Below are 27,415 nucleotides of genomic sequence, written 5' to 3'. Positions count from 1 at the left end.
ACTTTTCATTTTATTATAGCACTTCTGTGGCGAGCATTAAATCTGGCTGTTTACATTTCATAACACAAATTTCATAGAGACCCACCAGAGTGTTTCTTCTAATAGTAGGCCTCCTCAAAGCACAAAGTTGTGCAAGCCAGCCCTTTAATGAGGGAGGCTTCTCTTTGCTGCTGACTCTTTGTTCACATAATAAAAGAGTTAACTGCAAAGACAATGCAGAGCCATGCATCAGACATTAGCAGGAGATCCCACTGCCTTCCCCACAGACCGGAGATTTAGGCTGTCACTCTGTCACAGTCCAACTTTCTCACACAAGTCACAGGGCCTTGCATCCAGTTAAAACTTGGCACGCTTGGCTTTAAAGCGTTCAGTGTGTGTTTATACACTATATATGTGTATGTGGCCCATGCATAAGTTTATGTATACCATAGGGGCAGCACACATATGTGAGTCTGTCCACAAATGTCACTCTGGGAATCATCTTTTGTCACAAAGCAATCACATCTTGATAGCAGCGGTAAAAGACGTAGCCACATGCTCTCCCACAGGCTCCGTTACAAAGAGTCCCCATGGGGATCTGCTGGACATGTGAGCCATATGTCTGCCTGTGGTCGCCAGGGTCTCTCTGCTCTCTATACATCCACAAACACACACACACACACACACACACACACAGTTACCCTGCACATGTGTACACACACTCATAACACTGTAACATATGCACACCACCATACACATCGCTCACCTTTAAATGTCATACACACTGTGTTTCAGTGGTGAGCTCCTATCTGGCGGTTTGGTGTTGGGTTTCTCTGTCAGTCAGGCCTCTCTTCCCTGTGAGACAAAAGCCCAAGGCCGCAACACATTTCCCATAATGCAGAGTGGCAGTTTGTCTGAAAGACAGAAATCTGCTATTTTACATTCAGGAGCATGAGGGAAAAATGGTAAGAGAAGTTTTAAAAAAGTGTCAGAGGATTAATAGCACTGATTTCTATCTCTAAACACACTCAGAACTTGGATAGCAAGTGGAAGCCACAGTTTAATTTGTATATTTTTTCTTCATGTTGATAACAGTGATACAGTTTGCTGTTTGGAAGGAGGGTTCAGTCTCCCTGGCACAGCGGAGAAACCAAACCAACTGAACTCCCTGGCAGGGAGTGTGTAAATATTGTGTCTTTAAAGGGGCAGAGGAAGTTGAAAGTGGTAAATGTTATTTTTCTTTCTCTGTTGGATTTTTAATGGCAGAGAGGCACCTCCACAATCATTAAACAAACATCTTGTAGTGGTTGGGGTTAGGGTAAGCTGCAGGGTGTGTGTATGTGCATGCGTGTGTGTTCACAGCAGCGTGCTTCTCAAAATACACACTTCTAAAACCCTCAGCTCCAGAGTTGGCGGGTTTTGACAGAAGCTGCTGAGCACATTTCTTTCAATTACCTTTTTGTGAGCTCTGTAATGTGATTTATGAGACCTGCAATTTGCTGCCCTCAGCCTCGAGGTCAATGTCCTTATTTAACCACATATACACATGCAAACACCGCTAAAAGGTAAAGAAAAACTATTGTCAGTGCTTTTTTTGTAAAGTCCCATTTCACTGTATGGAGTCTTTGGGGTTGTGACAAGTTTGAGATGGCAGGTTGGTAGGTTGAGCCGAGTCGAGGCAGCCTTGGGGGAGAGCGAAGACTAGTTCGCCTTTGATGGCTTTGAACTTCAGAGTCAGTCTGAGAGAACTGTTTGTTTGGCTCTCTTCTGGCACTCAGCGCTGTTTAGGGTTCACAAGACCATGATTACCGTGAAATGACTGCTGTGTCAGTGGATCGGTGGAAAAATGGTTGTGTGTTTCTGTCTGTCTGCCTGTTTGTCTGTGTCTGTGTCCACATGCCCATGTGTGTTCCCAGATGCCTTGTCAACTGTTCTCCATATCTGTTTGTATTGCATAACTTGTTTGCAGACCTTTTCTCTCCATATATTTATATAGCCTGACTGACTGTCAGTGTGTTAATGGTCTGCATAGTATAACAGTATAAGAATTGTTTGTTTATATACGACACATTTGAATGCCTGTATAGGACTGCGTGCTGCTCTGTATTTGGCAGTGTGTAAAACATGTCCATAGCCAAATTACAGGAGAAATTCTATCCATTATCTTAGTGATTGAGCAAAATGAGTTTTATTACCAAGCTGATCTGACAATAATGGTTGTTTATCAATACAGCATTACAGGTAGCAGTGTGTCTGTCTATATATATGTCATTATAGCTATGTGTCTAGGGTGGAGTGTTTACAGTCCATGCACCCATAGCGTTACTGCAGCTCATGAGAAACGAGTGAAATTTGTTCAGCATGTCTGCCTGCTTGTCTGTGGTCTTGTGTAGCCCACTATACACAGGAGTGTTGAGCAAGTAGGGCTGCAACTAACAAATACTTTCATTATTGATCAATCTGCTGATTATTTTCACAATTAATCATCAGTAAAATGTCAAACTTGTCATAATTGCTCAATACAGTTTCCCAAAGCCCAAATGGATGTCTTCAAATTTTGTTTCTTTTGTCCAACGCACAGCCCAAAATTCAAAGACTCCTCATTACTGTCATAAATGACAAACACAATAAGAGAATCCTTACATTTAAGAAGCTGTAACCAGCAAATGTTCTGACGTTTGCTTGAAAAGTGACTGAAACAATTAATCATTTATCAAAATAACTGGCAGCTAATTGTCTTTTGATTTACCAAAAAGTTAGTTGCAGCTCTATAAGTGAGGCATCAAAGCTGTCAAAATCACATGTTTAATTCTGAAAAGATCCCTCTGTGCTTAAATATGTGTGCAGAGGTTTGCAAAGCTGTTACTGACTCTATATTCTCATATGCTGTGTAACTGCCAGTGGGTCACTGTAGTAGAATTCCTATACTCAGATGGTGTTAGTGAGTTCTGTAATAATGTGTTCTCTCCTCACAGGTCAGTGCTGGAGCCCCTGGCCCAGTGGGACAGTCCCATGCAGGTGAAGTTATCCTGCTGGAAGTCCGGTCTGAACACTCTGTTGGTCGAGCTGCTGCCCTGGGCCCTGCTGGCCAACCACTCCCAGTGGGACCTCTGGCTTTTTGAGGGAGAGACCATCGTGCTGCAGATACCAGCCGGCAAAGTTATTGTACCACCCAACTTCAAGGTAGGGTGCCAACTGCAGTATGTGCATCCTACAAGAGACAGATTATGAGAGGAAAGGTCAAAGTTTATGCTGCAGAGGCCAAGATATCCAGACTTCTAGTCCCAAGCTCCAGACACACAGGATCCTACATTTCCCAAAATTCAACTTAAAGGGTATCTTAGGTATTTTTTTAACCTAAGATACCCTATCTTATGTTTTGTCTTCATGACTAATGGGGACAACAATTTTTAAAATTGGGCCAGTATTAAGGAAGTGCGCTGCAGTTGGCAGAAGTGAAACTAAGCAACAACATAGTCACTACGGGCAACTACACACAACATGTGTGCTTGTTTTTGCCACTGACAGGTTCAGATTGTTATTTTAAGTGTCTGACAACATTATGGAAATGATTCCTATAGAGAGAGACCTTTTCTTAAAGAGTAATATAAGTTTTGTTTAACCAGAACAGCTGTTTTTCACTCTTGACAAATTAACCAACTCCCTTTGTTTTAATCTCTTTATTCAAACACAGCAGAAACAAAATCAGACTCAACAACTCATCAATAAAACTTTGGTTGTTTGGTTGAAATAAACCCTTAATTCACTGCATTAAAATCTCTACACACCATTTTTCTGCGCTGCTTCTTTCCTGTTACTTTCACATCTAATGGTGTGAATTAAGGGCTTATATCCAAAAGCAAAAAAACAGACTTGGTGCTTGTTGAAATGGTGGAAAGACAGGCCAAGAAGTTTTTGGTAAGTTGTTTTTGTTTTTTGTTTTTTTGTTTTTTCTTTTTATGAAGATGACGAAGTTAATACAGTTTTGCTACGGGAGTCTGGTTAGTTTGGTTAGAGCATTAAAACAGCTGTTTCTGGTTAAACTTACTCTTTAAAAAGTCTGCAATGACCATTTCCACAATGTTTTCAGACACTTAGAATAACAATCTGAGCCTGTCAGACCACTTTTAGTGGACATACTTTGACAGTGCGCAGTTGCCTATAGGGATTACATTGTGGGTTAGTTGCATTTCTTCCAACTGCAGGTCTCTCCCTCACTATTGGACCAATTTTAGAAATTGTTGTTCTCAGTAGTCACTTAAAACACGAGAAAATAGGGTCCAGGTTGAAAAATATTGAAGTTACCCTTCAGCAGCATCTTTCCTTAGACTTCCCCTGCCAGGTAATTGTCTATGTTTTTCCAAACTTTCCATTGCCTTCAGTTTGTAACATAGGCTTTCTGTTTAAGACTTGTAATCTTCAAGCCCAAATCAAGATAATGATGTCATCAGGGTTATTTTCAGAGTTAAAAAATCACAGTCACACATGTTACAGCTTGGCTCAAAGTTGCAACAAAGGAGGGAGTCCACACACAAAAAGATCAATAGTTTGGATATTTTATTGAAAAACCAAAAGAAATAATGTGTGGAAAGGGGTGAAGCTGTAATCAGTAATGTAGTGCATGTGTGGGTGGATAGGGGTGTATGTATGAGTGCTGAAATAAGAATTCAAACCCAAACTAAAATAGTGAGATGGCCATGAGGAATGGTGGCAGCAGCCCAGCCAGAGAGAAAGAGTCTAGGGAGAGCAGCTCTTTTTATGCCCTCTGGCTCCTCCCAACTCTCAGGTGCAACCAGTCCCACTGATGACCCACCCAGTCTCTGGGTAAACAAAAAACAAGACACATGGATGGGCCGTCACACACAAGACCATATACATCTGTTCCACAGGCTCAGTAGCACTCATCATGACAAGTAAACTGAACTTAATTTGTAAAAGTATATATCAAAAAACACAATTATCTGTTCTTCATTTTCTTGTACCACTTACACTTTTTATATAATCTTTACCTAGCATTTACCTCTGCATCAAATGAGTCATACTGCATGAATGTCAACTTTCAGATGTTTCCCATCAGGTCAAAGGTTTATTACTGGCAAAAAAAAATGCCAGTAAAAGTAATTTTGATTCTGAAAGGCATTAATACACTGTGTACTGTCCAAATGTTTTGTACTGTGTGATCTACAATGACCTTCCTATTGCATTGAAGTTATACTTTGTCATGAGATCAACACCTGGAAGTCTGTCTTTTCGTGGCATGACAGCCGTCATTATGAAACCAGCTCTTTCCTCATTTCAGTCTCGACTAATAAGCACAAAACCTGAGATCATTCACCAGAGCTGCATTACAACAATATTCCCTGCTTAAGTCTTTATCTGCAGCCAAGCTCTGTCATTGTATACTGTAGGCACGTCTTCACACTGGCTTCTGAGATCAGAAGAAGAGGTCTGCAGATGGTTTTCCCCCTGTGGAACATAACACACTAATACACAGAGTTTTCTGCCGCGAACACAGGGCTGAGCAGGGAGGCAGCGTATCAAAGAACAAGTGCTGATACAGTTCAGTGCAAAGAAACAAAATAAAAGGTTGTAAATATGTAATAGCCTGTGAAATAGAAACAAATAAAGCATTGTTTCCATAGCACCCTGCATTTTATCATGGCATGACAAATGGAGAGAAGATTTGGTCTCTGCTGCGCCTCTTGATGGGTTTATGTGAGAAGGCTGGTGTTTGATCGGCATGTTTCATAATGTTGCTGAGCGGCACAGCCAGCTGAACAATCAGTGTGTCACTCAAGCATCTGTGGGGCACATAAACTGTGTTCTCCTGGCAAAGCCAGCAGTGATGGAAGTTATATGTCCCTTGGTTCCAGGACTATTTGAAATGCTGTGCAGGGAACATGGACACTGTCAAGAACATTGTGCTGAGTTGCTGGTAATGAAGCCACAGTTGACTTGAGCATATGACTGTTTCCAAAATGCAATCAAACCAGTCAATTGTAATAGTAACTTTTGTCTGACATGACTGACAATGATTTCCATCTGATGGTCTCTCACCCTCACCCTCTTATTGTTCCTTCTCCCCCCCGCCATGCCCTCTTGTCCCCCACCATCCAGGAAGCCTTCCAGATTGGCATCTACTGGGCCCACACGAACACCGTCCACAAGTCCACAGCACTGAAACTGGTCCATGACCTGACTTCTCCTCGATGGAAGGAGGGATCAGGCTCAGAGGTGGTCACTCTGGATGAGGAGGGATATGTGGAGGCCGATATCACACTGGGAGCCTTCCCTGGCAGACAGAAAGTGAGAGAAACAACAGTCACACACTTTGAAGCTTTTACAACATAGAGATAAAACTGCTCGTTGAACATCTCCAACTTTACAGAGATGTATTCCAGACAAGGAAAGTCTTCTTAGGGGAAGTCCAGACACATTTCTTAATGGGCTAGAAGATAGACTGTATTTTACCCGTTGTGGTGTATTTATAGTGGTTTCATAGCTGTTTTTGTGCATCATCAAGCAAAGTGGTAAACTTCTTTTTACTCCTTACAAAGTATAATGATACCAAAACAAAGGTAATGTTGCTGTGTTATTAGTAAAAAAAAAAAAAAAAAAAAAAAAAGATATAAAATTTAACGAAGAAACATACAGTTAAGAAAAAAAACTAAATAAAATGTATTAATCTGCAGAAGAAATAAAAAATGGGGTAAAAAGATCAAATCCAGACATGAAAACAGAAATAAAATCAAACAAATATTACAGCTGACTTATCATGCACTAGAGAAGAAAAGAAGTATTGCAAATTAATTTTAATATATAGCAACTTAAATTCAAATGCAGACAACATTAAAATATATACAAGATTAATTAGAAAATAAAAAAGGACATAATGAAGGTAGAAGAGGAAAAAATGCGTTAAAAGAGAAGGCGGGAGGTTGGGAAAGGCATAAATGTATGTTAGGTAGGTCAATTGTGCTTTTGTGACTCATAATTTGTGGGAAGGGTTAGTGCTTTGTTATCGAAGTGTTCTTAAGGGTAGTCAGGTCTGGTAGAATTCATCTTCATGTCCTCTGAATGAAAATTACATTTTTTTGGAGATGCAGTTGCTGCATAACATCTTTCATGAGGTTAAAAATGTTCTGTTATATTAAAACCCAGTTAGCACGAGATCAAATCCTTTGACTATAAAGACTGCCGTCATCAGATTAGTATCAGGAGGTCTTTTCATGATGTAATTTGAAAAATGTTTTGACAGTATGTTGTCATTCTTGGACAGTGCTACAACATATGAGCAAGTGAAGCTGGTGACTGCCCACATCAGTCGCATGCTGGATTTCTACTTGGATACACTTTGCAAAGCTTCTTCTTTGAGTGTAATCGCTGTGATACTTTAAACTGCAAAAGCTCATGTCTAAGAAATACATTTTTCAGAGAGAATTATGAAATGGGCTCTAGAGCAACAAAGTTACAGAATGCATTAAGCAAGCATTAAATATCATACATACATAATTAAATTATTCAGGAATGCAGCATGCTAAAAACTGAACCACTAACAGGATTCCTAAACTCATGGTTTTTTTTAATGGTCATAATTAGATGAGTGATAAACAAAATATAGCTGAAAGTTTGACCTTAAAAAACATGGCTGAGTACAATGTAAATGTTTTTTGGTGCAATGCAGTACAGTGTAGTTTATTTTTAAATACAGATACATATGCAGCCTAATTACTTTAATTGTCTCAATCTCAGTCCATGATGCTGATATCCAGATTACTCAAGTAATACATCTTTTAAATCATTTTTAGCTCGTAACTTGTGTCTGCTGTTTCTTCTGCAGCTGTGTCAGTTCTGCGTGTCGTCTGTGGTGAGACACGGCATCCAGATCATACAGATAGAGGACAGAACAATTCTTGTCAACAACACTCCTTACCTGATTGAGTACAGGCCTCTGCTGACTGACCATGCACTGGGAACTGATGACCAGGTAATGTGCACACTGTAAATGTCACATTAACACACTCTTTTCTCTCTGTGCAGAGAACAAGTGTGTTTCTCTGAAGATTTCTTCTTTGACTTCATGAAAAAATGTCATGTCAATACTGGGTTATTTTGGTGCATGGTATAATACGAAATGCACAGGTATTAGTGATGTAATAATATATTGAATATCCTGATTAAAAAAATGGGTCAATACCATGCAGGGCTGTGATCACAGCTACTGTGATATTACATGATTAATTACCTTGTTTTATTATTTTTATTATATAAAAGGACTGCTAGTGACTGCTGCATTGTTTCTGTTTTGCAGTTACACATACATGATTCAAGCATTCATTGCCAAAGACAGTTCATCACAATTTATTACACATCCTTAGGTCATGGCTAACTTATTTTATCTTATTAAAAAGGGAAAGCAGAAGCACTGTAAATTAAAACGAAAATCAAATTTTATGCAAATAAAAAAATGCTGTGCATATCAGATTTTTTATTTAAAGCTGCTGATATTTGTTTTGTTTTTTTTTCCAAAGTAATCACAAAATATATCAAAAATAAAATTTCCTTAAGAAAAATCTCCTCCTGCTTCTTTTCAGTTGGCTAACATAATACTAACTTTACCTGTGAAAATGTAAAGAAAGGCTTGTTTCATCAGATTTCAATGAGAATTTGACCTGGTGGCAGGCATTAAGAATAACTGTACAGAAATATCCAGTCCTCTCACAGATCTCAGTAACTTATGTAGGTCATATAGATGCATGACTGTTATATTAAGACTGTTTCATAACCACTTAAAAACTCCTTGTAGTATGACTGTTTTTTTCAAGCAGTCACTTTTCTTTGTGTTTTAATATTGTAATTATTATTGTGTTATTATCGTACCTTGAGTTTTGGTATCATTTCATCCCTAACAAATAGAGAAGCTTTTAAAAAAAATAAAAATAAAAATACCTGTCTTTCTCTGTTTTTATTTGAACATGTAACAATTGTTGTTGGCATAGTTGTTGAACATATGAGGCGTTTCAGGCTATACAAGGCATTTCATACATTACAACACCTGCCCAGTCTCCAAGTCCCCACCAGCTTAAATGTTAGCTTCAGCGCTCCATAAAACTGTGAAATAGTGTAAATCCTGGGCCCATAGCTTCAATTCCTCACTGCTACCTCATAACCACAAGGCCTGGCTGTTTTCATGCATGTATATGGCCCTGCATCATGTCCGTCCTGTCCTGCTAGAGTTTCTGAAGCTTCACACATGCAGCATGTTCCCTCTGCACATTACTCACACACATCCAGTCCAACACTACCACACATACACATCGCTCGGATGCAGTAAGCCGTTTTCCATCAGATCATGTTGCTCCCCCTCTCTCCTCCTCCGCCGCTCTCACCATGTGGCAATGGCACTTCATAGGGACATTAGACAAACACCCAGAATTGGATGCAGGTTTCCCTTCTCGCTTTCATCTGCTGCTTGTTCCCAAAAGAGAGCAACAATGTAGTGATGTCATTTAACAAGCCTTCAGACCCTCTTAAAGAAGGATGGCAGAGCTTGCCAGTTGCCACTAATTGACTGAAAAACCTTTAAAAAAAGAGAGAGCTTAAAAAAACTAAATAGCGGGCGATGGGCTTAACAATAACACAGACCACAAACAAGGCTAGGAATGCCTTTCTAGTTGGTCTATTCATCATGCTTAGTGCCTAATCCCTGTAGTCCTCAACTACTCGCTGCTCACTGGCTGCTAAACCAGCACAGCGGGGCTTCTCTGCTACCAATTTAGTGCTAAGCTCAGTGGGAGAAAGAAGAGAGTACAATAACAATGTGGTTTTGCCATGTATCTTTTGTTGTAATGACTTGCATCTTCTATGCTCTCTGTCTTCTCTTTTTTCTCTGCCTTCATGTCCTATCTTATATCCTTTTTCTGATGCAACTTTGGTCCACTTCCTCTCCTTTATTCTCATTTGTTCTCCTCATCTCCATCCTTTTTTTGGCTCTTCTCTTGCAATCTTTTTTTGGTTTTATGTTTTTCCTTCCTCATCTGCATCCTTTTTAAAAAAAAAAACTTTTATATTCCCTCTCCTTCACTCTTCTCCTTTCTTTTCCTCTCCTGTCCTGCCCTCTTCTTTTCTCAGGCCTGTGAGATACCAGAGACAGCAGCGTTCAGCCTGGCTCCGTCTGAACAGTCATCCCTGGCCAAACTCTGCTCCGTGCCATGCTGGGACCTCCTCCAAACCAGTGTCCAGGGGAAGGTGGAGTTCCCCCTGCCACTCAGATACATGCTCTTCAGCTTGTTTCCCAGGCCTGCTGGTGGAGTGGGATCTGCAGCGTGGAGCCTCCCTACTCCCATCCGACCCGACTTCCCCAGGCAGAGTCTGTCTGTTCCTGGGGAACTGGACTCTGGGGGTGGCCTGAGCAGCAGGTGGGTGAAGCAGAGCATTTGTGGTTGGTTTGCTGGCTGTGACAGTCCATTTAAAGCAGGGTACCAAACCCCAGCTGGCACTGGGCTCAAAGCGAGGAGGTACTGTTGCTGGTCACAGCTTGTTAAATAGTGCAGATGAAGCAAAAAGAAATGCCCTCAACATTTCCACTGTCAGTCTGCTTGTCTTGTGCAATTGATCCCTCTCAACCTATCTCATGTTTCTGTTTCTTTTTGTCTCACTTACTTTCTTTTTCGTCTGGTGCTTTTGGCTTAATTTTAGCCCCAGTAAAAAGCTCTTTCATTCTCCAGTTACCACAAACACAGAGTAGAGGGTACATGCAGTACATATGCCAGTGAGCATATATTTTTCATTTGATGCATCGTTGTGTTCTGGTGTTTGACCAGCCAGCTTGGCTCTCATTTACTGTGTGTACATGTAACATGTGCAGCCAAACACAAATATGGACACACACACAGTGACAGTGTGTCAACGTCTGGCTTCAGTTAAGGCTCGGCCCATGGATGCACCTCAGAGATTTGCAAATGGACATAGCAGCAATGTGACGTTTGACATGTTGGTGGGTGTGTTAGCTCTTATCTGTGTGTGGTTAGAAGGGGTTGGGATGAGAGCTGTCTGTGGTCAGTTTATTTATGGCCTTGTTTATTTTTTATTTGTGTTTTGCAGAGCCATAGTGCTGACATATCAGGAGCACCTTGGGGTGACATACATCATTTTGAATGAGGACCCCTGTCCTCGCATGCTCATCCACAACAAGTGTCCCATCCCACTGCTGCTAAAGGAAACCGTTAAAGGTAGGAAGGAGAAGACTTGACTCATCTCATCACATCCCATTCCTTTTCCTCTCCACTCATCTTTACTACTATTGTACCACTACAGTTTTTCTTTACTCATTCATCTTATTTCCAATAGAAACTCCAAGAACTGAGTTGTTCTGCCATCCTCTGCCTGCTAACTGCTCCCTGCACCATGAGCTCTACCACCACTTCTCCAGTTTCCCTGAGTGCCGTCAGGAGATGCTGCCCACACTGCTGCTAAAAACCACCTCAGACCACAGCTCCACAGACTGGACCGACCCCATAGATATCAACTGCCCTGGCACTCAGGTAAAAGCATGTATGTCAGTAGGGAGAGGTGTGAAGATGTCAGGGTTTTTCTCAGGTGTGAGGTCATCCTCTAAACACTAAACACACAGTAAGTTTTGTCTGTTGGTGCTCCCCAGAGCATCAGACTGGATAGAAGCATGTTTAGTTAAATCAAGATCAATCTCAACTTCAGGCCATGCTAAGTGGAAAGGAACATGCAGATCAAAGAGGGAAAATTCAGGGTTGTGTTGACAGGTGCATACAAACAATCCCATTTAAAAAAGGTTTGTAAACTGTATAATAATTTACAGAAATGGAATAGAAGTAGTTCCCTATATGTTAAATTGAAATGGGAACTGGAATTGAACACTGGACTGTCAAACTCATGCACAAACTTCCATTAGCTCTAAAAGACGGAGGGAATTCTCATGGAAGAATTAAATCAGTTTTTTTTTTATTACTCTCCATGTATGCAGCTGCAGGTCCTGGAATAAATGTGGAAAATGAATGCCAATCACTCACATATGTTCTGGTAATATATAAATAGAAAAACATTCAGAGAGAGTTCTTCTTCAGAAGCCTTGTTACAAGATTCTCAGGGTCCCTGGATTGTGTACCTGGGATTGATAACCAGAGACATAATTCAAAATCAGGACATCTACATATTTCTTCCAAACCCTGCTACTTACATGTTAAAAGGCCTTCACGAGGAGCTGGTTGAAATGTCACAACCATGGCTGGTCATTGTAAAGAAAATGTAGTCTGTGAAAAACTGACTTATTATTTGAAGTTACTACAAGGAACTTTCATATAGTGTTGATTTTGGAGGCCCCTGTAGACAAAAACAGTACTGTTTCAACTGCCAAAAACTACCAACAAAATATAACTTCAGAAATAAACTGATCTAAATAAAAATATTCTTCTTCCTTTTAACTGGTAAATGTACTCCTCACTAAAATACTGTAACTATACAGAAACAGCCAATATTCTTGCGGATGGTCTCATAAGCTTATGTAGGTCAGATAGAGACATCCTTACTGCTGTAAATTGACAATGATTCATGACCAATTAAAAGCTCCTTGTCGTAGAGTTAAGGGCTAAACCGGTAACTCATGAAAAACACTGGGGTAAATGGACTGCATGCAAAAGAAAAGATGAGTCATGTTCTCAGCTGGTGTAATAACAAGAGAGTAATTAATGTTGTTTTGTTGTAAAAATGAATAAGTGAAAAGAAAATTAATACAGCATAATTTCATTTTAAATTGGTGTGGGAATATAGACATTTTTCCATCACCCCTCTTCTCAAAATTGGACACATCTCATCTGCACTTGTCATTTACACAGTGAGTGTCCTCAAGCGCTCTTTGAGATCTTACGTTACTACAGATTTAAAGAACTCGTAGAACTAATAATTGATGTTTTTAATTAACTGACTAATAACAGCCAGATACATAATGATCCCCTTTGACTCTGATGTTCTTTTTTTATTGTTTTTATTATGTTTTTTTCCATTGGTATGACAGAATATTCTGTCTCAGTTTAGGAAATGTGTTTTGCATGACTGCACTGTTACACAAATACTTGTAGGAAAGTGTGTAGAAAATGTGATGTTTGATGCACACTTTATACACATTTTCACAAATCATTTTTTTTACCAAGCCTCTTCACACAGTTCAACAGTTCTGGTATTGTTTTAGTGAAGTGTGTGTCCACTGGGGCTAGTCAGACAGTATTTTTGGTTCAGTCCATGTAGTAGTGTGGGGTTAGCAGGATGTTAAAGGAGCAGTGTGTGGTAATGTTTGGTGTTGTGTCTAGCCAGCTGCAGGTTGGGGTCGAGGTTGAGGCTGCGTATCTCTGGTTACTGTGAGGTCTGAGTCTGACCTCTGTGGCTGGGGTGAGAGGTCAGAGGTCAGACTTGTTATGACTGCTCAGTGAAGCGTTCAGCAGGGATCTGCTTCCTTTCGTCACATGAGGGGCTGATCGCTCTGAACCTGGAGTGGTGGAGGTTAAAGTCAGACACATGTTCGCTTTGAAATGCACACACAGAACAGTGTTGGGAATGCTGAGCTGAGCCGTGAATCTCTGGATGGGTAAAGTTACCCCTTCAAAGTTTATTTAAGGTGAACATGAGCATGTGCAGCACTCTATCTAGAGTGTCTAGATTCATCTCACCACAGATCTGTGTTATGTTGTTGCTCAGGTGGTGTTCCTGCCAGGCTTTGGCTGTCTCTACATAGATGTGGAGTATGAGAGAGGCACCCTGGTTCTGTCTCTGGCACCAGAGGGCAGCATGGACGCTGTAATGAACCAGCACAGCAGGTACGTGTGCACAGGCAGTGGTTTTATTGTTGTTGTTTTATGCTCCCTACATATTTGAACCATAAGAAATCACCCATGCATGTTGTTCTTCCTAACCTCAAGGTATCTACCCGAGTGCCTTTTACTGTGTTCATTTCAAATTGCTTTATGATTATTGTTAACAGCAATGTTTTCATGCAGCAGTTGTTACTAGACTAGACACAGGCATGGTTTTCACCACAGGAGGGCAATAAAACCTTCATGTTGTCATGAGTGAAATTAGTACAGTAGAGCAAACATGGTATTACAGCTTTATTCCATTACATCAACTCATAGCTGCTTTGTCATTATGGCAAAACAGGAAATTAATATAATCACATATTCGGTAAATGTAAACAAATGACATCACTCAGTGATCTTTGTTAATGTGCTCTGGTGGTAGGGAATTCATGAAACATCATGAGCACAAGATGAATGAGTCTGGTCTCTTTTTATTCTCTACAAATCATCTGAATCATAGGTTACTTAAGATTCAGCTATTGTTCAGGGCTCTAACTTAACTTTTTTTCAATTTAAACACTGACTGTCCCAATTATAAAACAATAAAATTCTTTAGATCAGAGGTTTTCAAAGTGGGAGGCTCGATGAATAGAAATTTAAAAAATCCATTAGTTATTACATTAGTTATCAAAAGAAGAGCACATAGAATAGCCTGAATTTATGTGATTTGCTTAAAGAGATAGTAGAGGGAAGGTTTTTTCCACTTTCCCAGAGTCAGAAACTAATAAATGCCTTTTGGGAGACAGCAATCAAACAGCAATATTTGGCTATATTGGTTCAATTGCTTGCTTTATGGGATCAAATGACATAATCATGATCTATCCAGGAACTGAGCAAAAATATGCAAGTACTTTGTCTGAGGGGAGGCCCACAGTCTCAGACTTTTTTTCTGTAAACTTTAACTTTTTTAAGTTTGTAAACACTGTGTGTATGCATGTGTGAGCTCCAATGTGAGAAGCTCATGGAACCTTTTCATTCATTCACACTTCCTACATCCCTGACCACCTCACCTCTGCCACAATGTATTTTTTTAGACTGGATCTAGCTTCTGTCCCATGACTGTCCCAAAATGTATTTTTTGATCTGATCAATGGGAGGATGCCCTTAAGTAAAAGCCCTGATGTTTAAGATGGAACTGTTTTCTTGCTTAGTAACAGGAATAAGGGGGAATTAAACATATGGTGACCTGAACAACTTCTAGACATGCATGAGTGAAAACTATAACAGTCCTTTATTTATCTTACTCTGATACTTTGACATTAATAATTTGTGTTTTGTTTCAGGCCTTCCAAGCTGTCCTGTAGAGTCCTCCTGAGTGAAGCCAGTCTGGTGTTGAGTGATGACATCACCAGTCCCTCTGGCTCTGTGGAGCTGCTAAGACTCACACTGACCAAGCTGCTCCTCAGTCTGGCTCCAGCACCCACCTCTCTGCCCCCGGAGCTGGCAGCTGACCCTGGCGTGGGCGCAGCGCCCATCTCAGCTCTGATGTCCGACGCCTCTGTGATCGAGGTGTCCTGCTCCAGCCTGCAAGTCGACAACCAGCTGTACAACCGAGCAAGTTTCCACTTCCCTGTGCTGCTCTGTCAGGATCAGAGAGGGGGAGCCGAGTGTGGGGATCCGTGGAGCAGCGACTCCAACCCCTCTCAGTCTCCTGAAGCCCTGGAGGAGTTCAAACGCTCATGTTTCCTGCAGCTGAGGATGCTGCTGGCTGGGGATAGATGCACTGTGGAGGAGGTTGGATTCATTCTTCTGCCTATGGATTTTCATTTTCTTTGTTGTTGTAGTGTTTCCAAATTTTATGAACACATTGCTGCTACTAAAGGCACTATTAGCACTACCTCTGAGACTCCTGAAATCACATAGTACACCTTAGCAACCATGAAGTTCTCTGTAACAACCAGAAAAGTTAAAGGGGTAGTTTGGATTATTTGAAGTTAGGTTGTATGAAGTAGTATCTGTAATCAGTCAATCAGTCAATAGCAATGTACTGCTGTGGACAGGGTCAGCAGCAATTTATTTTAGCTGTCTAAAAATCAATATCAGTGTACACTTTATTCAGAATATCTTCAGTGCTTCACTTTGCTGTCAGACAGGTTTTTCTGACGGGAACATGGGAGTTGCTACCACTGCCTCACTTGGTTCGTTTGTTTGTGTTATGACTGTTTTGGGTGTTTTAGAATATTAGTTCAGATTCACCAAAGCCACACATTAACACACACAATCTGATTCCTGTGAGGTAAAATAACTGTTTTTTCCAAAGGAGTCTGGTTTGGCAAGAGAGAACAATATTTGGCTTATATAATAGCAGTTTGCCATTGGAAAAAACTGTATGATGGCAAGTGGTAAAAATATATATTAAGTTAGGTCATTTTTTTGTTTTGGTACACAATAATCCAACTCCCTGCCCATTTAGAAGTAAATTATTTTACGAATGCAATTTGGCTGACAGGAAAAAATCTAAATTCCTTGGACTCGTCAGCAGTCCCCTTCTTAAAGGCATAGATTAATCAGTGTACCTAAGACAGTTTGTCATAATAAAGATGAATCAGCAGTTCCCAGAACAGCTTTGTGTGTTCTCTCTCCTCAGGTCACCTTCCAGCTCCAACCTGCCAGAGTCTACCTTGAAGACACATTTGTTTACTACATTAAGACCCTGTTCCACACCTACATCCCTGACAGTGCTGTGTCCTCAGCCTCAGCAACCCAGAAGAGTAGTGAGCCTGGATCATCCCCCATCCTTCCTGAACAGGTGCACTATTCATAATGCAATGCATTATTTAGCTATGATGAGTCATTATTCTCTTAATCCAGTACTAAAATTAGTACATTTCCTCCAGGTGCTTCAGTCGGTGCAGGCGTTGGTCCACCCTGTGCGGCTGCAGAAGCTGACCATCGAGCCGGTCAACCTGTTGGTCAGCATCCACGCCTCCCTGAAGCTGTACATCGCGTCAGATCACACTCCTCTCTCCTTCTCCCTGTTTGAGAGGGGGCCACTGTGCACCACGGCCAGGCAGCTGGTCCACGCTCTGGCCATGCACTACGCTGCCGGAGCCCTCTTCAGAGCCGGTAGGTGGTGGATGGAGTTTGCTCTCAAAAGCTGTCACATCATTCACACCATACAGCAAATGGTCCCTTAAACCAGCTTGCATTGCATACACTCTTTTCCACATTACAGGGAAAACAGATTTACAATCAGACTCACACCCATATGCATTCAGTTTAGGCAAACATGGACAGAAGAATAACAGGATGTGTGCTCAAGTGAAAAATTCCACAATTTATTCTCACTAAGTCTCAAGTTGAGCTTTGAAATGATTATACCCCAGGGTTCCCATTGGTTTGTGGGGGAGAGTGCAGTAAAACTGTAGGAAGCAAAATCTGAATCACCAGAGGCTCGAAAGAGATTTAGGTTCTCTGATTGTCATAATTTACAGTTTAATCCTCAGGTATGACTGATGACTCAATGTACTTTAGGTTATAGATCAGGTTAAGTCTGACTTATCAGGCCCTGTAAAGGCTCTGTACGTCCCTCCTGCGTTGTCCTCCTGTCTAGTCAAAGCCTCCACACATGTTCTGATTTAACCCAGTCATTTCCACATCAGAAATCACCGTTCTGTGTGGACACTTCCTTCCCGCTGTCTCTCGTTAGAGCCCTCATTTCTGCTCATATTTCAACACGTCCCCTCACTGCCTTCTCCTCATCCTGAGTCATCATGGAGCAAGGGGCACTGGGAAGCATTGCATTCTGGGACTGATTAGTACCAGGATGAATGGTACTACGATCACACGTACACCCACAGGCGTAAGTCTACGCACACACACATGCAAAGACTTACGGACATATGGATATTAAGAGCCGTACACTCTCTATGCGTACGCTCTGGTATATGTGTGTTTAAAAGCATGACTCAGCCCTGTAAACATCAGCTCCTGTCAGGACTCTATGCTTTACCAAAACCACAACTGGGAGAGCCTGTGAAGCAGAAACGACCACTAGGCCCCACTGGAGTTGGTTTCCTACCATTAGAGTCCATCAGTCAAGTGCAAATTGACGGAGAATAAGAGCAGAGCGGGCTCTGGCGTCTCCAGAAATGGCTATTTGATTTTTGTGATGCAATTGTCAGCGCATAAATATCAATGAGCCATGCCATCTGAGGGGGACTCTATGGTTGAATGAGAGAGGTGAGATAGTAGGAGGCTGTAAATCTCACTGTGGCACATGAATGGTTTCATGCAGGAGTGTGTGTGAGTGCAAGAGTGTGTATGTGTATATGTGCATGAATCTGAAAGGAATTCTGATAGAACCAACACGGTGCTAAATATATCATCATGATGTAAGAACATTTTGTAAGTTATTCTGTAAAATGTTTAGATTGGGAGAGCCTTCCACACTAAACTGCTTTTGGCGAGTAGATGATGGTGAAAGTGAGTTTACTCAAGAGGGCTTGTATGTGGAATGTTCCTCCTAAAAGCAGGTGTTCCAGATGTATTTCTATTTTATTTCTATTTAATACAAAACTCATTTTAGCAGTCTAAAATAAATTGTTGTGGGATTATAAAGTATGTTCTTAAAATTGTGTATCACGGCTCCCTCCAAAAACAATACACTTTATTTAAATAGGCCCTATTTCCTTGCAGTCCAAGTTTTTCTTGTAAACCTAAACTGAAAGAAAACACAAAGAAGGCTGGTTAGTAACTGTACAATAGCACAGAGCAGGGGTTCCCAAATGTTTTCAGCTTGAGAACCAAAAGAGAAAGTTGTCTCCCCGGTACCCAAACTGACAAAAATACATCACAAATTGTCATAACATTTACATTTATAAAATCATTATTAAGAACACAACAAACCATGAATTTAACATGTATAGGAAATGTTTTTGTTTCATTATAAAAGTACACAGCAACAGACAAATTTGCTGAGTGTAAAATTAACCACCTCCTAGTCAGCACAACTTATACCATCCACTGAAGCACTAGACAGCTTTTAATTTGAAACAGATACAGGATGTGTTGAGTTTAATTTAACAGTGTAATGCATTAAGTTTAACAGGACAAACAGAACAATCAAAATGAGGCTTCATACTAAAGTACTGTAGTAACAGTCGGCATTTCTCATCATGTCTAGTGCTGGACTCAGTAGTTTAAGTTTGCTGTTGCTATGTTCCGAAATGCAGAGGTTTTTGTTAGTGTTTGAGATGTCTCTGTTGAGAATATGGTGCTTAATGTTACATTTCTTTGCCCCAGCTGTATTTTATTGGTGTGTTGAAGAGTTCTTGTCCCTTATATTGAATGTTATTTGAGTTGACATCAGTAGTAGCTTCAGGTTCTTTCCGTGTTTCATTCTGCACTCCCTGCCCCAATATGATCATTACACTTATCAAAAAGAGGGGTTTAGAATTAAAGGCCTGCCTCTAATGCAAGTCCACTTCAGCTAAAGGCCTGATACCTTCTGCAGTCACTATCAGAGGACATCCAGTATGCATTTTACTCTGCCAGTTGGTGAACCAGTAGGAATAGGTCTGTCATGATTCTGTGTTTGGGAAACACTGACACAGACTGAACGTGCACTGAAATGGCCTCTTGGTGACTAATCCTCATGAAAATATTTCTGACACCACTGATTGATGAGTATACATTACACTGATTACCCACGTCGTATGATAAATTCCAACAATATGACATGATGATTCGACTATCTCAGGTTGGGTGGTGGGATCTTTGGAGATCCTGGGCAGTCCTGCCAGCCTGGTGCGGAGCATCGGTAATGGTGTGTCTGACTTCTTCCGGCTGCCATATGAGGGTCTGACCCGCGGGCCTGGAGCTTTCGTCAGCGGGGTGTCCAGAGGGACCACCTCGTTCGTCAAACACATTTCAAAAGGTAACACAGATGTTCACAATGTTTTGTTCATTTTATTGTACAAAAATGTTAATCTTATTGCAAACACATTGTATATGTGGACTGAAAATATTAAAAGCTTCATTTATATCTTCTTCCAGACGGATACAGCATATACTTTATCTGACTGTTTAGGTTGTTGTAATGCAGTCATGTCCAGCACATTTATTTAATAAGCTTTGAGCTGTGTGATGAACAGCTTTGGTTTTTGGCAGACATAGAATCATTATCTGTAAAGTACTGCATACCTTAAGATTTGTCTGTCCCTGTGCATGCAGAGGTGTCAGCATGAGGAATTTAATTAATCCTCCAAATAAATTCATTTGAACATGAATTATTTCTTTTTACAGTTTCCCTTTTTTAATCTCAGAATGATTCATTCATGTGAGGCTCTATGATGACCGTCACCCCTCCTCTACACGTACCGACTGTTCATAATATCCCTGCAGACACTCAACATTGAATTCAAAAATGTCACATTTGTCTATAGGAACGTTGACGTCCATCACCAACTTGGCGACAAGTCTGGCCCGGAACATGGACCGTCTGTCTCTGGATGAAGAGCACTACACCAGGCAGGAGGAGTGGAGACGGCAGCTACCAGAGAGCCTCGGGGACGGCCTGAGACAGGGGCTGTCTCGACTTGGCATTAGCTTGTTAGGTGTGTGGTGATGCACTCACAAACACAGAATCACATTACAGTTGAGGCTTTTGTAACATCAGGAATGCAGGAGCACTTGGCAGTAATATTTTTGTCATCACTCCGATAAATACAAGAATTTAGTTGTATTGTCCAAATCTATTTCCTGTCCTACAACTCACTTTTCTTCTTTTTAGCTCACACTGTTTGACATCACCAGAAATGGAACATAACTTACTACATTTACTCAAGTACTGTACTTAAGTACAAACCTGAAATGCTTTAAGTACTTTATTTGACTATCTTATCTTCTCTTCATGCTAATTTCAGCTTCTACTCTGCCACATTTTGGAGGAAATGTTGTATTTTTTACTTCACTACAATCACTTGACAGTTTTAGTTATTATCAACAAATTAAGACAAGGTTATAAAATTTGATGCCTTTTAAAGCTGAAAATAAGCAACAGAATGTACAAGTAGAAGTGAAATGATTTGTCACTAAACAGAAATGACAGAAAATTAACCATTTTGATCATCATATGATGATTAAGTAATTTTCAGTGCTAAAAACAATGCATGGCTCCAGCTTCATTTGCTGCTTTTCTTTTTAATTATTCTAATAATTCTCAGTTTTGGACAGTTGGTTGGACAGAGCATCGTTAAGGTGTCACTTTGGTCATTGTGACAGCATTTCTCACTATTTTTTAGAATTTTTACAAACCAAACAATCAGTCGCTTAATGAAGAAAATAATCAGCAGATTAATCAAAAAAAAAAAAAAAAATTATTAGTTTTAGTCTTATATGAAATAATGCAAAAAGAGCTTGACACCTTGACAAACTATAACAGTAAAATCCTGCTTTTACATTAATGTATGAGTCATAATAATCTGATGATGTCACATATGAGACACAGTAGACATTTTTCTGTATTGAGTACTTTTACTTTTTTAAGCACATTTTCCCGATTTAGACTTACATTCTTTTACTTATGTAACATTGTCAATGTTGGACTTTAACTTGTAGTGGAGCATTTTTACAGTGTAGTATTAGTATTTTTACTTAAGTTTAGATTTGAATATTTTTTCCCACGACTGTCAATAACACAAAAAAGTGGAAATGTGGATGTCAGTATAATTCTGGAAGAAAGTTATTCAGATTTTTGGAAAACATGATGGGATCACAGCAGAGAGAATCATTACAAATAAAAACATCCCATCAATCCCAAATTATTTTCTGTTTTAAATTAGTATTAAATAGTTATGTATTTATTTTTTTATGACTTTTCATCATCAAGCCTAATATAGGATCTCTCTTCCCATACATTTAATTCCATATGTATGGGCCCACACACATTTCTTCTGCTGTCCACTGGCATCGACTCAAAGAGGCGCACACTCTGTGGTGTACACAATTACAGAGAGCTGTGAGACGGAGCAGTGGAGACAGCACAGCAGGAACTCAATAAACACCCAGAGGGCAGTAAAACTCAAATCTGTCTCAAATCAGACTCAAAGATGCACAGAGCATATCGTCACTGAAACCAAACAGCTGCTCACATCGTTCTGGGTTACAGTGGATTATAATTCCTGAGATGCACTGTCAATCACAACATCTGTGTCGTACATAAAATGAACTGGAAGATATTTTTCTGTAGGGCAAAAATATGACTCTGTATGTCTGATTCTGTTTCCCATGTCTCATTCAAGTGAAATCAGGCTTTCCTCCTTTTTTGTCCACAAAACATTTTTTGTATTCTCTCATTCAGTATTTATTAAACAAAACACAATAATAAAGAACAACCTTTCCTTTGTTCTTTCAGGAGCAATCGCCGGTATCGTGGACCAGCCCATGCAGAACTTCCAGAGGAACTGGGAGACGCAGAGCTCAGCCGGTAGCAAGGCCAAAGGAGTCATCTCTGGAGTGGGGAAAGGCATTGTGGGGGTTTTCACCAAACCCATTGGAGGAGCAGCTGAACTGGTGTCCCAGACTGGATACGGTGAGTTCAGGATGGTCAAAGAGAACAGCATGTAGAATGAATTCTATAGGTTTTTCCCCTGTGAGGCTGTCAGAAGCTGTCTGACAGGGCGTTTTTGTAGAAAACTGTTTCAGTGAATTAAGCGCTGGTCATTAAACCCTGATTAGTTTTGTTTAGAATGGCTGTGGTTCACAAACACACACAAAAAAAAGGGAAAATAAAATCATAATTAGAGCATAATTCCTGTGTACAACTCAGACATGACTAATCCATTTTGTATACTTTCTGATTAAGAACTTCTAATACCATAGAGAGCTAATAGCTTTCTTTATGTTGTCATGTTTGGCAACAAGCTCCATCATTTTGTGGGGAAACATTTAGCACAGAATACGTGTTTGAGGTGTTTAACCTAAAGTCATTTAAATGACATTTGCAAAAGAATGAAAAATGTCTGTCCTTCACACACTAGGAACATTCTCACTGCCACACAGCAGTAAACTGAAGTGTAAAGAGATATTTGGCCATGCAACAAGGTGTCAGGTTTAACACAACTCAACAAATAGGTCATATGTACAACTTTCCAAGGAGCCTTGGGCAACAATATTCTAATAAACACATATTTGAATTAGAGTTGGTGTGTCAGGAAAATCATAAATCCATCAGTGGACGGACAGTCTCTCCACTTCTCTCTACTTGGCTTCAGCCAGAAGCCAAAGCACATTGGAGTTAGTTTGTGTTTTATTGGGGGTAGAAAATAGGGGTGAGGAGGGTGAAGAGTGGGTCAGTGGGTGGTGTGTGTTGGCGCTAACAGGTCTTGGCTGTACCACATAAACTACCAATGAGGTTAACAGCTTTGTGTAAGAGCAGTGACTTCCCCAGGATCTGGCTCTGATCGACCTGACCCTCTGAGCTCAGCAGAACGCAAACACACACACAAACTTATTAATATGCATGTGGAGCCACTTGGATACTTGAGCGTGCACACACTGTAAGATACACCAACACTGAATCTGACAGAAAACAACTCACTCTGCAGGTAATATATTCAGATCAAGTGCATTGATTTGAGTCATAATTCTATCACACTCCATCTTGTCTTATGAAACACATGGATATACCTACACACACAATCAAACACCCACTCAGGGTTGAGCAGTGTTACAGAGTACCGCTGTAGTGACATCATTAATGGATCTCACTGTGTTCTTTATGGCTCTGTTTTAACTACTTGATGACTTCACTGGCCCGCTGCTGCTGCTCTGCTGACAGCTCGAGCAGGATGAAGGGAAACTGACCACACGCACATCCTGGGTTATGAACTCTCTCTGACATGTACACACAGAGCCATCCCAATTATGACCAGAGTATGAAATTTACATTTGGACTAAAGCACACTCATACACTAACAGAAACTGCCTTTTTCTATAAAATCCCTAATTTATCAGCTTGTTGTAAGATTTAAAGGGATTCAGATTTTTTTTAAAGTGGGGTTGTATGAGGGTACTTATCTATAGTCAGTGTGTTTCCTACAGTAGACGTCGGTCAGCACGCCAAAGTTTGGAGACACAACAGGAGTAACCTGTAGAAAGCCAAGCAATACACTGCTGTGGACAGGGTCAACAGAAAAATGTGTTTTTAGTCACCTAAAAAAAATTAATGTCAGTTTAAGTGTATGCTATATTTAGAATATTGTTACCACTTTATCCTGCTGTCAGACAGACTTTTTTCCGATGGAAAACCAGAGATGTTTAAGCCCAAAATCACCCTCTGAAGCCACCAAACTCCTTCAGCAAAAATGGTAATTTTACCTTGCAGAAAACAGTTGGTTGCTGGTCTACTACTGCCTTAATTAGTTACTTTAATTTTAAGACTTTGGTATTTTAAAAGGTGCCATTTTAAGTGTCAATGGCATCAGTCTGTAAATGCATAGTGTTTTTAAATGTATTTACGTAATCCACAACACTGTCAAACACAGAGGACAAAACTTCCCTGACTAGTAACACTGAGTGTCTTTGTGTCTCCTCTAACAGGGATCCTTCATGGAGCAGGACTGTGGCAGCTTCCTAAACAACTGTACCTGCCCACGGAGGAGAAGTCAGCTCATGCCCCAAACAGCCACCTTAAATATGTCTGGTATGACCCCTGGAGCAATTTATTCTCCCTGCAGGCTCCTCCTTTTACTTTTGTCCAGCTATTCATTAGAAGTGGGACATGTGTTCTCGCCTTTGCTTTTCTTGGACTCTGTCCAGGATCTGCTGTTCTTTCTCTCTGCCTTACCTCTCATCATTTTTGCTGTCTTGTTTTAAAAAAAAACCTTGGAGGGTTCATTACCCACTTTCCAAAAGAAAAAAAGTCTGGAAAGATGTTTGACCTTGATCCCACACATGGTAGCCAGCCTGCCCTCGCTTGTTCTCATCGAGCCATGTTAAAAGGTTTTTATAAGCACTCCGCCAAAGCCGCCAGCTAGAAATTGTTCTTGTTGTTTAACTGTGAGTCTATCCAGAGATGTTTCCCAGTGCCATCAGATGGAGGAGGAGCACCTCCCTTTGTGTGCTGGAATGGTTTGGAGAGTCAGTTTACAAAGGTCGTATGTTGCGCCAAGCAGAAGGTTACCTTTGGGTCCTGCATTGTAAAAATATGACTTGAAGCACGACCGCATCGACAGCTCTGCATCACATCTGAGTGTTTCAAAGATTCCAGTGTGCTCTCTCAGTGGAACACTTAATATTATCATAAAAATTTATAAGAGGCCTCTGTCTCCAGAAGGTTATCAGGAGCTGCACAAAAAGCATTTATGGCATTTTCTAATGAATTTTCCGCAATTTAGTTTGGTTTCCATAGCTATCAAACATTTACTTCTAATAGCAGTCAGTGTAGACTGTCCACTGCCATGAGGAAAAAAGCCAAATTTTAGATACAATATTTCTTTAGGACATTCCACTTTAGTTGTCATCACCCGAGGGGTTAGCAGTATGTTGTGCTAATGTTCACGGAAGATGAAAATATATGAAGGCTGAGATAATGCTCCCCTGTGGTTTTATTCATGCCGCATAGCAGTCAAACTGGTTTCCATCAGGCGTCCATCAATTATTTTTACTACAACAGGTAGCCCAGTCAGACACTTGAGGGGTCAGACTGTTTGAGCAAAGTAACACTGAACAGAACCAAAGTGTCCCGACTGCGGCTGCTTCAACATCTGCTCTGCACTGTGAACACCTGCCTTCCAAAGTAAACACACTGTCAGAGAAACATGACTGAAGACTTCAGTTGCTGCACACGTATTCCTCTATCGAACTTGTGTGTAACAGGATCCACACAGAGAACATGTAGAAATGTAAATTACAGGATGTGTGGAGACACGTATGCTCACTTGTTGTGTGTGTTGAGGTTAGTCGGGCACTCTGTGTGGTCTTGTGTTTATAGGAAAAGTGTATATCTGAAGTCAGGGGGCCTACCGTAATTTGTGTGTATATATGTATGCACATCACCCATGCACGCAGGGGAAGTAAAGTGATTGTTGTCTATAGTACATGTGTTAATTAAGCATAAAGTTCAAAAAACTTATTTGTAAGATTTGATTACATGAAGAGATAGAATTTTCCAAACCTGTCCCTCTAAATGTCCCTGTTTGCTCTGCTCTCTGACTACAGGAAGATGCTCCAGTCTCTGGGGCGGCCTGAGCTCCACATGGCCCTGGAGGTGACCATTGTGAGCGGGTCGGGTCAGGAGCACGCTGGCTGTCTGCTCCTCACCTCTGAGGTGCTGTTTGTGGTCAGTCTCAGTGAAGACACCCAACAGCAGGCCTTCCCTATCACAGAGGTAACAGACTGTACCAGAAATCTCACCAGAGTGGAGAACAGCTCCTGGAGCAGTTACATAAATCTTTGTGTAGCTGTGTTACAGTGCAGACAATGCAGTGAATGTGAAACCTCATGTCCTTTGCAGGTGGAGTGTCAGCAGGAGCCGGGACAGCAGGGCCAGCTCACCCTCACTTTACAGCAGCAGACAGTAGCCAGCGACACAGAGGTGAGACTATGAAACTGGAAGGAATAGAGCTGCACAGGGGTCACATGATGCAAACAATAGCGATCAGAAATCAAAGCGGAATTATACTGTTGGATTTAAACACTGCTCACACCAGCTTATGTACATATACATATACATACATACATATATATATATATAGTGCCATATCTACATATCAAAGGGAGAGATGTTCAGTATTTTTCTGATTTAAATCAGGAGTTCTCTACCTTTTGTATGTTAAAGCTTTGATTTTAGCACAGCATCACAGTCTGTCATTATGACTCCAAATTGTATTTATTAAAGATCATTTTCCCTCATCTTTCCTTCAGAAACTGTTCTTTTTTGCCACTGTATCTGAGGAAACATCAGCTAGCTAACGGTGACAAAACAGGTTTCTCCTAATGATGTGTCATGATTGGCATGATGATACTCAAATGTCACTGGTCACTGAAATTAGGCGTTTTAATTGACATTTTTATTGCCCCTGCGGCTCATTGGTTGAGACTGGCTGATTCAAATTATTTTTTAAAAACTTTGTTAAATCTCTATTTTTATGCTGAAGGCCAGGCAACTTCCACATATGATGTGTTATTGCATCCAGAGGAATGGATATTGACTGAGAACTTCTTTGTGTAAAAAAATTTACCCCGATGTAACAATTTTTGTGCAAATTCCTACATTGTTTTAACCATAGTACCCAGAAGTGCCAGGACAACTCTTTAGTCTTTTAGACATATTTGGCCAGTAGTTGCTTCAATATTAAGCTTGCTCAGCTGCATGATGTGTGCTCGACCATGACCTCATCTGACCATGAATTGTCACGTCAAGTTCTTCCTTCACATGACTAGCTCAGTTCTTTTCACAAACTCCTTTCTGTCTGATTGAGGATGGATTTAGCTGCGGTAGTGTTTGGTTGGCATGACAGCATATTTTTACAAAACACTCGAACATGTGTCCTTGATGGCATATGATTGGACACCACCTGCAGCAGATTTAACTTCATTAGGACCAGTGTGTT

At 40.6% G+C, this 27,415-nt stretch overlaps 1 protein-coding gene across 6 annotated transcripts in view; it reads left to right on the top strand.

Moving 5' to 3' along the window:
* vps13b (vacuolar protein sorting 13 homolog B) overlaps positions 1–27,415 on the top strand; it is a 396,480-nt gene that overhangs the window by 367,913 nt on the left and 1,152 nt on the right. For all 6 annotated transcript variants that reach the window (XM_084725927.1, XM_084725925.1, XM_084725926.1 and 3 more), the window contains 16 exons: positions 2,955–3,162; positions 6,097–6,285; positions 7,820–7,966; positions 10,111–10,397; positions 11,083–11,210; positions 11,329–11,522; positions 13,702–13,820; positions 15,143–15,593; positions 16,447–16,608; positions 16,697–16,925; positions 19,561–19,737; positions 20,246–20,416; positions 22,216–22,392; positions 24,402–24,504; positions 26,022–26,190; positions 26,317–26,397. In XM_084725927.1, coding sequence (XP_084582053.1) covers positions 2,955–3,162; positions 6,097–6,285; positions 7,820–7,966; positions 10,111–10,397; positions 11,083–11,210; positions 11,329–11,522; positions 13,702–13,820; positions 15,143–15,593; positions 16,447–16,608; positions 16,697–16,925; positions 19,561–19,737; positions 20,246–20,416; positions 22,216–22,392; positions 24,402–24,504; positions 26,022–26,190; positions 26,317–26,397 — 2,992 coding nt within the window. The remainder of the gene's footprint in view (positions 1–2,954; positions 3,163–6,096; positions 6,286–7,819; positions 7,967–10,110; positions 10,398–11,082; positions 11,211–11,328; positions 11,523–13,701; positions 13,821–15,142; positions 15,594–16,446; positions 16,609–16,696; positions 16,926–19,560; positions 19,738–20,245; positions 20,417–22,215; positions 22,393–24,401; positions 24,505–26,021; positions 26,191–26,316; positions 26,398–27,415) is intronic.

Source organism: Lutjanus erythropterus, chromosome 9 (genome assembly GCF_056507025.1).
Source record: "Lutjanus erythropterus isolate fLutEry1 chromosome 9, fLutEry1.hap2, whole genome shotgun sequence".
Lineage (NCBI taxonomy): Eukaryota > Metazoa > Chordata > Actinopteri > Lutjaniformes > Lutjanidae > Lutjanus > Lutjanus erythropterus.
This window is presented reverse-complemented; position numbering and strand designations above follow the sequence as displayed.